At 44.6% G+C, this 12,133-nt stretch overlaps 1 protein-coding gene across 11 annotated transcripts in view; it reads left to right on the top strand.

Annotated features, from left to right (window-relative positions):
- The window catches only part of macf1a (microtubule actin crosslinking factor 1a), a 290,975-nt gene that overhangs the window by 149,727 nt on the left and 129,115 nt on the right, over positions 1–12,133 (top strand). For all 11 annotated transcript variants that reach the window (XM_084080015.1, XM_084080014.1, XM_084080018.1 and 8 more), the window contains 13 exons: positions 555–674; positions 1,335–1,430; positions 2,256–2,383; positions 2,684–2,777; positions 3,386–3,540; positions 4,173–4,482; positions 4,921–5,049; positions 5,169–5,246; positions 6,217–6,378; positions 6,693–6,797; positions 7,398–7,493; positions 7,721–7,846; positions 10,774–10,926. In XM_084080015.1, the coding sequence (XP_083936141.1) occupies positions 555–674; positions 1,335–1,430; positions 2,256–2,383; positions 2,684–2,777; positions 3,386–3,540; positions 4,173–4,482; positions 4,921–5,049; positions 5,169–5,246; positions 6,217–6,378; positions 6,693–6,797; positions 7,398–7,493; positions 7,721–7,846; positions 10,774–10,926 (1,752 nt within the window). The remainder of the gene's footprint in view (positions 1–554; positions 675–1,334; positions 1,431–2,255; positions 2,384–2,683; positions 2,778–3,385; positions 3,541–4,172; positions 4,483–4,920; positions 5,050–5,168; positions 5,247–6,216; positions 6,379–6,692; positions 6,798–7,397; positions 7,494–7,720; positions 7,847–10,773; positions 10,927–12,133) is intronic.

The following is a 12,133-nucleotide window of genomic DNA, read 5'->3' as shown; positions in this document are numbered from 1 at the left end:
GTTTGACTGCTCCTTTCTGCTCCCATCGTCCGAGTTCACAGTTCAGTCTGGAGTGGAGACAAAAAGGAATACACCGCATATCTTGAATATCAAACAACGCTGCATGTGCGAATATTTATTTGATGTAGCACATCTGCCAAATGCAAAACAGCCATTATTATAGTGCTGTAGATTCCAGTGCTAACAATGGGAATTTTTCAGGCAAATTGTATGCTTTTTAAATTGTATATTTAAGCCTATTGGCAATTGAATAAACCAATAATGTATGTAAACGCGTTACATATTCACACTGCCAGTGAATATCATCAACTCTGAGCAGCAGTCTTAACTATATTATAATGGAATAGCTGTTGGACATGTGATGCAAGCTGGGACAATTTGCTACATTTTACATGCATGAATTTGTCAGGCGTGACGGACCACAGACATATCAGTAGATCACATTTGCATTCTTTGTCCTCCTTTCTACCTCGCCCCCCTCTTTCCCTGTTCAATCTCTCCCTCTTTTTATTCCCCTCTCTTGTCTCTCTCTCTCTCTCTCTCCTTCCTCACAGGAGGTGGATCAGCGGTGGTTAGAGTACCAGTCCAGGTTCTCCACTCTGCTCCAGTGGAGTCGGCAGCACACAGCCCTCATGGCCAACAAGAACTTCCCACAAAACCCTGTGGAGCTCAAGGTGAGAGACAGAGAAGAAGGCTTGTGAAGTGCGATAGGGGGCATGACGGAAGGAATGCTGTCATAGTCTAACTGCGTCTAACGGTTACCTACTGTTATGGTTTTGTAACTGGAGAGAAACAAAAGGCCAAGAATTGACCATATACTGTACTGTACACATGGCAGCCATTTTGCTCTTTCTTCATATTCAGGGGGCGGGGGACTCCATTAGTATTTGTTCGGGCAGAAGCTACCGATGATGGTTGGGAGATGCAATCACCAATATTCAATACTGTCGTCAGACATTCTCCTAAGATCATTCAATAATGCATTTGAATTCATAATTTGCCACGTGTAGCATGTGAGAACATGAAACGAATCAGTCCAGGTTTTCTCTCTGATTTGAGGACGGTAAAAGGCCATGGTCTCCCAGGGTGGGGCGTTGTGATTACAAAGCTTTTAGCTACAGTAACGGCTAATGATTTTCTGTTTGAACTTAAACGATATGTCCAGGGTAATATTGACCCTGTGCATCAATAACCTCTCTATCGCTCTCTCTTACACCTCCCTATTATTTATTTCCTTAATTCTTCCGCCCTCTCTGTCTGTCTCTCTCTCCCTGTCACACTCTCTCTCTCCATACCCTCATCTCTCTCCCCCTTTTCCTCCATCACCCCCTCAGGCACTTTACAACGAGTACGTCCATTTCAAAGAAACCGAGATCCCTGCCAAGGAGATGGAGAAGAGTCACGTGGAGCACCTCTACAAAGTACTGGAGGTAGGTTAAGGAGGAAGGAAACCAATAAATAGATGAGGGAGGGAGTATTGAATGAATGAATGAATGGATGGATGAGGGAAGGGGCCAGGAGGAAAGAAGGAGAAGAGGTGAAAAAGGGGACAGTGGGGGGAGGTAAAGGTTTGAATAAAAGCTAACCTGGGGTTTGGCGCCACACAAACACCATGCGCAGGGCTTGCAGTGTGTCATGGGTATTTATCAGCAGTGACTGTGGTTGAACATCATTGTCCTACAGCTACAGTACTGTATACTGTAGTTGTTGTTTGTATCAATAGCTGATTGTGTGACAAGCCCAGAGCCATGACCATGATGGTGCTAATAATACAGTAGTTATTATTATCCTCAGCTGTTTCCCGGCAGGTTGTTGGTGTGAGAATGTTTCTTTGGGAACAGACATTAAATCACAGAAACATTTAATCATCGCATATAACTGGGCCTTTGTGTGTATGCATGGAGCAATGACGCTCATTTTTTTTTTCTTTGCATAATCCAATTTTGTGTGTGTGTGTCGGGTCGGTTTTGGGCAGTTGAATTATAATATTCAATTTGCCTTTTCAGTTTGGTATAATAGCATGTTTGGCATATATTAATTGTGTGTACAGTATATGGATCATAAGTCAATGTATGAATCCCAGGTAATTTGAGCTATTTAGAGGTCATATAGTGTGTATGTGCGTCTGTCTGTCTGTGTGTGTGTCTGTCTCTCTGTGTCTGCATTCATGTCTGTATGTAGCTCTGTTGTGCTTATTATGCAATTGTACAATTAGTTCTGCATACAAATATGTCATTATTTGTGTGTGTACGTAGGTATGGATAGAGTTTGGTCGTATCAAGCTTCCTCAGGGACTGCATCCTAATGACCTTGAGGAGGAGTGGGGGAAACTGATCCTGGAGATGCTGGACAGAGAGAAGGCTCTGAGACCTGCCGTGGAGAGGTACACACACACACACACACACACACACACACACACACACACACACACACACACACACACACACACACACACACACACACACACACACACACACACACACACACACACACACAGCCTGTGAAAACTTTCTTTTCAGGTTAATGTTGAGTGTGAGGTTAACGATAGTGCTTAAATGACTGTTAGGTAACAATCACATATGGGGAATATTACAACAACAACAAAGTGCGGAAAGAAATCAACGTTTGTTTGTGTGTGTGTGTGTGTGTGTGTGTGTGTGTGTGTGTGTGTGTGTGTGTTCAGGTTGGAGCTTCTACTTCAGATGGCTAATAAGGTTCAGAACTTGGCTCTGGACTGTGAAGAGAAACTCACCTTGGCTAAGAACACACTACAGGCTGTGAGTATTGAACCAGTTTACTCACTCACTCACTCACTCACTAGCAGCTGTGAGAACGGCTTCTATCTCCTCTCCCTTGCATGCATTTTCTCAATGACTCACTACATATTACAAACAAAGACTGCTGCATATCATTTGGCTTTGCACACATTAGGCCCACTTCAAGTACGTAGGCTTTATGGAAATGAAATGTCATTATAATGTTTTCCAAATGGGATGTTTGTCTCACTGCAAGGCTCACTGAACAACAGAAACACATACTTTACATACAGGTTATGTACAAGACAGAAGACACATTAAAATGAACGCAAACATCAAGGAGTAGATGTTTATGTTAATGCTTTGTTAGAGCGTAAATGCCCCAAATGTGCTATAATAATATGAATTCAATTCATCTAAATGAGGATTCAAACTTAATTTCATGCCCGATTAAACCCAACAGTCTACAACAGTGTGAATCTGGGAGTGGGTCAATTAGATACACAAGTTAAGACAAACAACAGTCGTGGGCATCAAATAATTCCTTCCAACTCATAAAAATAAAAATAAATCCGTTTTCAAGGGATCAGTCACTAATGGATGCATGATGCATCAATCCATTCACTCAGGATATGTCTCGTATGGAGAGTGGCGAGGGCGTGCAGTGTGAGAGAGAGCTGGCGTGCTACCTGCAGGACTGTGAGTCCCTGCTCAGACAGCTCAACACAGACCTCAGCGTCCTCCGAGACGAGAAGTACTACCAGGTGGACCAGCTGGCTTTCAGGTGAGACAGACAGATAGACTGTACGGATGTCCTGTATGGGGTGAAAGAGGTCAATGGTCTTGAGCGTCTTATTCACAAACAAGATTTTCACAAACAAGGCCTTTGGTGGGATTCAGTCCTTGGTATCCGGGTGACACAGTAAAGTATTCACCCACCACTGTGTAGACTGGCGTTTGTTTCCTCCACAGTGCTCTTGCCTTGACCGCGTCCTCCAATGAGCACAATTGACTGTTTTTGTAGGTAGGGAAGCCGACAGGGGATTGTGTCCTTGTCACTGCGCTAGTACATGCCTGTTCAGCAGGGAACTGGGAGGTATTGCATGTTCCCTAAATGTACGATTAAACTGGGGAGAGAGAACAGAAAAGAGTATACAGTATGTGGAGAAAAGGGCACCAAAACATCACACCAACAGACATATTGTATTTATAGAGTATTATTATAGTTATAGAATATGTAGATAACATACACGTACATACTGTATACAGTACATAATCTTTCCAATCCCTTACCCTTATTGGGGATCTTAATCTTGTTTTTGACCATAAGGCTGCAAGTGTGATCACTGTATCCTTGGCATAATGCAAACTACGATCAACAGTACTACCCAGTGACAGAACGCTCTCCTCCTACAGAGTGTCCTGTCTACAAGAGGAGCTGGTCTCCCTGAGGCTCCAGTGCTCCAGCGTCTACAGGAAGGGTCACTTCTCCCAGGCGCTGGGGACCATGGTGGTGGGGGAGCAGAGAACGGGCCAGCGGCCCACCGATGGAGGCCTCTCCCTGGGGCAGACCCTACTGGGCGCCGTGGGTGTCGTGGGCGCCGCGGGGGCCGCCCTGCTCCGCAGACCCACGGCCCGCTCCCAGCTGGTGGCCATGTCGTCATCGGAGGACGAAGGCAGCCTGAGGTTCATCTACGAATTACTGGGATGGGTGGAGGAGACGCAGGTGAGACTGAGGTGCCCGGCGGGAGTAAAATTATGGATAGATTGAATGGGACGGGAGGGATAGAAGAGGTGAAGGGAGGGATCCATAGAGGCAAGGGTTAGGAATGGCATCCATACACTTTAGGGAAGAATGGACCAGACACATAAATAAATAAAAGCAGGTTCATGGAGAGTTAAGCCTAATGCTTAATTTTGCGTTGTCGTACGACAGTGTGGCATGCCGAAAATTACCGATCTACAAGCTCACAATGCATAGATCGTATATATATATATAAAGTATAAATCAAGCTTAATGTATTCTCTGTGTGTGTGTGTGTGTGTGTGTGTGTGTGTGTGTGTGTGTGTGTGTGTGTGTGTGTGTGTGTGTGTGTGTGTGTGTGTGTGTGTGTGTGTGTGTGTGTGTGTGTGTGTGTGTGTGTGTGTGTGTGTGTGTGTTCAGGACTTGTTGGAGGGGGCTGAGTGGGGGGCAGACCTGCCCTCTGTAGAGAGCAACCTGACGGAGCAGAACACCATCCACACCGCTGTGGAGGAGCTCATGGGCAGCATACAGGAAGCCCGTAACTATGAGGTACACACACACACACACACACACACACACACACACACACACACACACACACACACACGTAGAGTGTTGTGCAGAGAGCTGTGTTTGTTAAGAACTGTGTTTGCTTTCCTGTCCTCTAGGCTAAAGTGTCTCCTAACTTCAAGAGCAGTTACTCAGAAACCCTGGCCAAGCTGGAACACCAGTACTACAAACTACTGGTCAGTGTGTGTATGTGTGTCTTTTGCATGCATGCGTGCGTGTGTTACCTTTTTACACTGGCTATGATTTGGTCCACTTCACACTACTGTATGTTAATGCAGACTGCCATTCAGTGTGTGCATGTGATATTTTTGTATTGTGTCTCTTTGTGTGTGTGTGTACCCCTAGTTCACCCCCATTCTTAATTGATCCTGTTATGTGTGAAGGAGCCAGGGAGGCAGGGAGGTTTATGCTAAATACATGTCATTATGCACCTGCTTTTCTTTCCTTTATTCTCTCTCTCTCTCTCTCTCTCTCTCTCTCTCTCTCTCTCTCTCTCTCTCCCTCCCTCTCTCCCTATCTCCCTCTCTCCCTCTCTCCCTCCCTCCCTCTCCCCCTCCCCCTCTCTCTCTCTCTCTCTCTCTCTCTCTCTATGTCCCTTTGTAGGGACACTTATGTCCCTTTGTAGGGACACAGAAGTATCTTGTTCCGTCTCTTGTCAGTCTCCATGTGTCTTTGACTCTTTGCACTCCTTGCTATTTTGCTCCTTGTAATGTAGCTGGTAGTAATTCAGCCGCTGAATTAGGTCTTGCTTAAAGCCTCAGGCAAACACTTAATGTACAATGAAATGGCCAGTATTGGTGACATTTTTACAAGACTTTAATTGTACCAAAGGACCCCTCAGGGACCATAAAAATGTACTCTCCTTTTACCTGCTTTTTTTTACACTCCCATCTTTCTCTCCCGTGTCCTGTCTCACTCTGTCCAGTTCTGTCTTGCACTAAGCCAGTTAATAGGAATATACTTAAATATAAGATATATCTAGATGAGTACACAGAAAATTCAGGGGTGTTCATTTAACTCTGAAAGTATAAAAATAGACCAAGCAGAAATGCTAACATCTTGTTGTTTTTAATTTCTCTCACCCGCTGTCCTTCTCTCCCCTGCTGTTCGGTGTGATGACGGTGATTGTTTGTCTTGTTGTCGTAGGAACATTCGTCGTGGCGCCTGCGGAGCCTGGAGAGCCTGCAGGAGTTTGTGTCTCACTGCACAGAGGAGCTCATCTGGCTCAACGAGAGAGAGGAGGAGGAGATCAGCTATGACTGGAGCCATCACAACACTAACATCCTCGCCAAGAGAGACATGTACACCGTGAGTGGTGTACACACGCACACGCACACACACACAGCGCACGAATTGAAATGCAGTCAAAAAGGTGTTCTACTGACTCATACTGTATCAGAATTCCCTGTGAATTCTAACAGTAATGCTTTATTTATACTCGTTGCACGATGCCGTCGTGCGCCGAAAATGCTGCAGCACTACACTGGCGCACAACAAAGTATCAATCAGGCTGAATGTTTTCAAATTCACCCACAATTGTGATACACAAACAAATGCAAACGTTCTGTTCGAGAACCCCAGCCCTCCTCTCTAACAGCCCTCTCCATCTCTCCTCTACCCAGGAAATGAGGTCAGACTTGGACGACAAACAGGATGTGATGCGTTCGCTCCAGGAAACGGCCGACCGGCTGTGTCTGGAGAACCACCCGGCAAAACAGACTGTGGAGGTACGGTTACCGAGCAGCCACCTCTTCCTCCTGAGTCATTTGCTGTTATTAGATTGGTCAGAATGAGTCGTGTGTGGTATATACAGTAATGCCTCAAACACAGCATTTCCATTTGTCATTCCGACCTGTTGTCTTGTCTATTGAGATTTATATAAATTGTACGGACAGGGGTTAAGTTCCACCGCAGAGACTAGATGTTTGATTCCTCTGCGGTGCATCCGGTTGGGCCGGATGTTCCAAAGAACACAATTGGCCGTGTTTGTGGGAGGTAAGTCGGCAAGGGAGGGTTTTCTTTGACGCGGTGCTGGCGACTCCTACAAGTTGGTCAGGGTGCCAGCAGAGGTGTTGAACTCTGAGGAATAGGGTGTTCCTCCGCATGTGCTGTGTCCTCCTGCTGAAGCTCCTCGCTGGCAGGTGAAAAGAAGGATTACGCAAGTGTGTGGGGGAAATCAGGGAATTGGCATTATGAAGAAATACATTTGGAAAAAGAAATACATAAATAAGTAATTACATACCTACTTCCTTCAAGCCTGGGGTTGAAGCATATACTCAAACACACCTTTTAGACATCTGTTCTCATTGGCCTTTATTTCTTTCCAGGCGTACAGTGCCGCCCTGCAGACACAGTGGCAGTGGGTGCGTGAGCTGTGTGTATGTGTGGAACAACACCTTAAAGACAACGGCGCCTACTTCCAGGTAACGTCCACTGTCATTGGTTATTCAGCAAAACCATCTGACACATCATGATTTTCCATTGGCTCAGCAGTGGGACTCCAATTGTGCTCATAATGTAGTATATTCTACCATTAAAGTATTTTTTTGGTCTCTGATGTCATCAGAACCCTCATGCAAGTCACAATCCTGTAGGCTGAGAACGATGATTTTCTTTTATTAACAGTCACTGTTTTCTCTCTTTATGACAGTTCATGAATGACTCGCGGGACTGTGAGTCGTACCTGCGCCAGCTCCAGGACTCCATCAAGAGACAGTACACCTGTGACAAGAACAGCCGACTGGGCAAACTGGAGGACCTGCTACAAGACTCTATGGTATGAGTCCTTCTTCTTCTGGGCCTTATCTCTTGAGGGAAAACTCTGAAAGCTCTGTGTTTGGTCTAAATAGCTAATAGGCGAGACTCGCTTGTGATAATAGCATGTGTACAACGCACTCAAGCACAACTAACACAATTACCTTCAATTTGTGGCAGTCGTAGCTGAGTGCGAATCGGAAGGTCGCCAGTTTGACTCTCTGCTTTCCCAGTCTGTGTCAAAGTGTCCCTGAGCGAGACACTTGACCCCTAACAACTCCCTTTCATGCGCTCATCTGAGCCACCAGATCAGCCATTCGCTGGGTGAAGCAGTAAAAGTAATTTACCCTCCCCTTCGGACCAGAAAATACTGCCTTTCCCTTTCATCCCTGTCCAACTGGAGTTTTGATAATAATGACAGTATTGTATTCCTATATTAGGAATAGACTGGAACTTAAACAGCTGCAGCCTTTTTCAACCCTAGTCCTATAGTACTATCATCCTTAAGTACATGAAGCGTACAGTACCTAGGAATAAATAGGAATAGGAAGCATATAGGGTTTAAGTTTTTAACACAGAAGTAGCTCATGCATGGGCGTTGACCCCATAACTACCTGGCGTTGTTGTTGTGCTGGGTTAATGCAGCTGTACGCCTGCAGTTCTGCCACATGATGCAGTGAGGTCACATCTATTTGAGAGGGATGTTGCTGAATCATGCCTCCTGTGGCAAAGCTGTTGAGTCTGCCACATTCACACCTAGTTCTCACATGAATGTGCGCGTGCACACACACACACACACACACACACACACACACACACACACACACACACACACACACACACACACACACACACACACACACACACACTCTGATACAGAGCAGATGGTGCTTTGCTCCACGGTCCTGAGTAACTGATTAGTAGCCATAACCTCCCAGGTAATGAGGAAGTTTGTGTGCACGTCTTTATATTGTCTGTGGTTGTTGTCCAAAAAAAAATAATCAGGCTCCATGCATGTGTGTGCAAATCCACATGCTTGCGTGCATGTTGATATTTGTGATTGAGCATTTGTCTCCTTGATCTCCGTTTGTCTGTGTGTTCTCTGTGTTTGTGTCCGAGTTTGTTTTTTCATCTGCTTTCATTGGTTGTACATTTCCCAACAACACTTAATGAACATCCAGTTGGGTGTGCTCAAACTCATAAAGACATTTGACAGGAGGCCGGCAGATGCCTCGACGATAACCAACCATCAAAAGACTCTAATAGACCAAGAGGAAATTAATGAAGGGGTATTACACCCATTTTAACTTCAGCGTACAGTTGCATCTCTAATCCTCTCTAGTCTATCGTTGATCTTGAAAATGTACTGGTGTTCTACACAGGTTTGACAAAGACTTGCGTTTAGACTTCAGTGCAATCCCGAGGGAAGGGCACAGTAAATAGAATGTTCTTGTCATTAAACATCATGAGCATTAGAGAATAACCTTCCCACTGACTGTAGAAGAGGCCAAAGCCTAATGTATACTTTGGCATACCATAGCATCCCTACAAATTAGGCTTTAATCCACCTGAACTGACGTACCCAACTTCTTTGTCATAAGCTCATATACAGTACTACACACATACAATCTCATATGATTTTATGTGTGTAGTACTGATGAAAATAACTGTCAATAAAAATAATTTACAGTTTACTTACCTATTCGCTAACCATTACATCACTGTTGCCACACGTTTGTTGTATGGGTGTAACTGCAGCTCATATTAGATCAGTGTTATTGCCACTGGCTTGTTAAATTCCCTTTGGGGGTGTAACTTTATTAACAATAGTCTAATATCTCGCTAATACACTCGTTCATACACTGTCTTTCTCTCTCACTCTGGAATTACCTTTCTGTTTACTTGACGTCTTTCGCTTCCTCTCTCTTCTCTCTCTAAATAATCCTTAATTAGTCTCTGTCATGTGAGGAGGACACGGTAGAAATAAATGAAATGCAATTCTGCATGTCAGGATGATGTTATATTGCTGTGCGCCCAAGCTACTGTGACACTTGCCGTTGAGTCAGGAAATCACCTCTGGGGCCACAGGCTAATGGGCTAGTTGTAATTTTCCACAACCTGTGCTGTATTATGAACCATGGTGCTAGAAAGAAACATAATGAGATGTGTGATTGGGGTCCGTGCAGGGTACAAGTGATTAAACATTAATGACTCAAAGCAAGGCATTTATTCATTGTATGCTTTTTAGCGCTATGTCCCAATCAGCAATCCAGGAAAACACTACTCTCAGTTCCAGCATTTGGGCATATTTGTTACATGAAGAAATAATTCAAGCAATGCACTATTCTAGCTAATGGTTGTCGTTTCATAGGACTGACAATTTATTCAAGTCAGTTACTAACATAGTTCATGACTGGTAATGACAATAGGATAATGATCTGACTAATTTAAAACATCTTTAATTCTTAAATTACTCTATATTCCAAAAGCAATCGTTGCAATCGTTTGTTCAGTAACTGGGGTGTCCTCGTCTCTCCTGCCTGCTCTTAAGTAAACAGAAAATACATTTTCAGTTTAGAACTCATACAGGATAAACAAGTCAAACTGGAAGTGATTAAATGAAGAAATTAGCTGACAAAATTGAAACTGGAACACTACAAAACTGAAACTTAGTGGAGTTCTCTCTCCTATTAGACAATATTGGTATCTGACCTTTAACTAAAGACCTGGAGAGATGGGGAGACCCAATTACTGAACAAAATCTATAGCAATGATTGAATATCAGAATATACTTTCACTTGTTTTCTTCAATCATACATTGATTGACAGCCTCATCGACCACCAGTCCCCCCCCCCCACCACACACACACAGGAATGTGAAAACACAGTAGCCAAAATTGTCTGCTTTATGATTGAACCAGTGATCATCATCTTACTCCCCCCTGATAGGAGGAGAAGGAGCAGTTGATAGAATACCGCAGCTCGGTGGCCAGCCTGGTGGGGCGGGCCAAGACGGTGGTCCAGCTCCGCCCCCGCAGCGCAGAGTGTCCTGTGGGAACAACCACACCCATCAAAGCCATCTGCGACTACAGGCAGATAGAGGTATGGTACCCAGCACACAGCACACAGCCAACAGACATACAGTGTTCATGAAGGTAGGAGGTTGGTATGTTTTGCAACCTGGAGTAGCCTTGGAGGACAAATTTGACCCGTGTGCCAAATTTCTACATCCATATCATGGATCATCTTTGCAAATAGGTTATGTCATGTGACCGACTGTACGTGATCTGGTTGCATCTATCAAACACACGTCATAAAGGCAAGCTGACCTTGATGGTTGTTGTTCATGTGCGACAGGACAGTGAGTGCCAAGACAGCTTGGCTACTGCCAGAGAGTGACTGCAATAATCACTCTCACTTTCCTCAATGTAATTTGAAGTTGCAATGGAGAATGAATAAAACATAATTTCGTTACCTATCTGTATGGTAGACAATATTAATACATTATAACTAGCACATTTGCTGTGGTCTTCCTAAACTTCCATTGACATATATTTTTGACCACAGAGTCAAGTAGGACACCTACTGGTTGACAAGTGGTACTACCTGAAGCTCATGTGCACAATATGTCCCTGGCCAAGTGGGGGATTCCCTCTTGGATGAGTGGTAGAAATTGTCTCTCATGCGGCAGACCTGGTTATGGCATAAACATTACGGAATGCAATTTTAAGTCAAATTGGATTTCAAACAACCTCCTATAAGTATATACATGTAAATGTCTCTGTGAGTACCAGGTCCACCCCAGGTTGTAAAACATGAACACTCATTACCAGTTTGACAGTACAGTACCATTCTGTTGATCTGGCCCTCTCCAACCATCATATCCTCTCTGACATCCACTTCCTCTGTAATCCCTGACCAGTATTCAGCTGGGATTGGTTGTAAAATATATTGTTTTGCTCTATTGAGAGGGCCTTGGTGTTCCACAGGGGTGTTTTGATCGCTTCACATGACACCACGGCGTGGGGGGCACTGGGGGCAATATATTTTCATGTGCACGCACAGGTACGGCACGGTACGGATGTGCATGCGCGTGCATGCTAGTCTATGGCTAGAGCGCGGCCACCTACCTCGATTCGTGAGCCACAGCCAAGAACCCAAATGGCTACTTTGCATAACCTCGCATAGGGGCTACACGGTAAGCAACACAGCATTATGGCTACTGTAGCCACTGCTGCCAGTATGTATACTATCTGCACGCAACAATGCCTCAGCCACCGTCGAAGAAGAGAAAGATAGCCTACTCATT

This window comes from Gymnoscopelus microlampas (genome assembly GCF_963454915.1).
Source record: "Gymnoscopelus microlampas genome assembly, chromosome: 15".
NCBI classification, from domain to species: Eukaryota; Metazoa; Chordata; class Actinopteri; order Myctophiformes; family Myctophidae; genus Gymnoscopelus; species Gymnoscopelus microlampas.
Note: the sequence above shows the minus strand (reverse complement) of the source record. Positions and strands in the feature narration are given on the sequence as shown.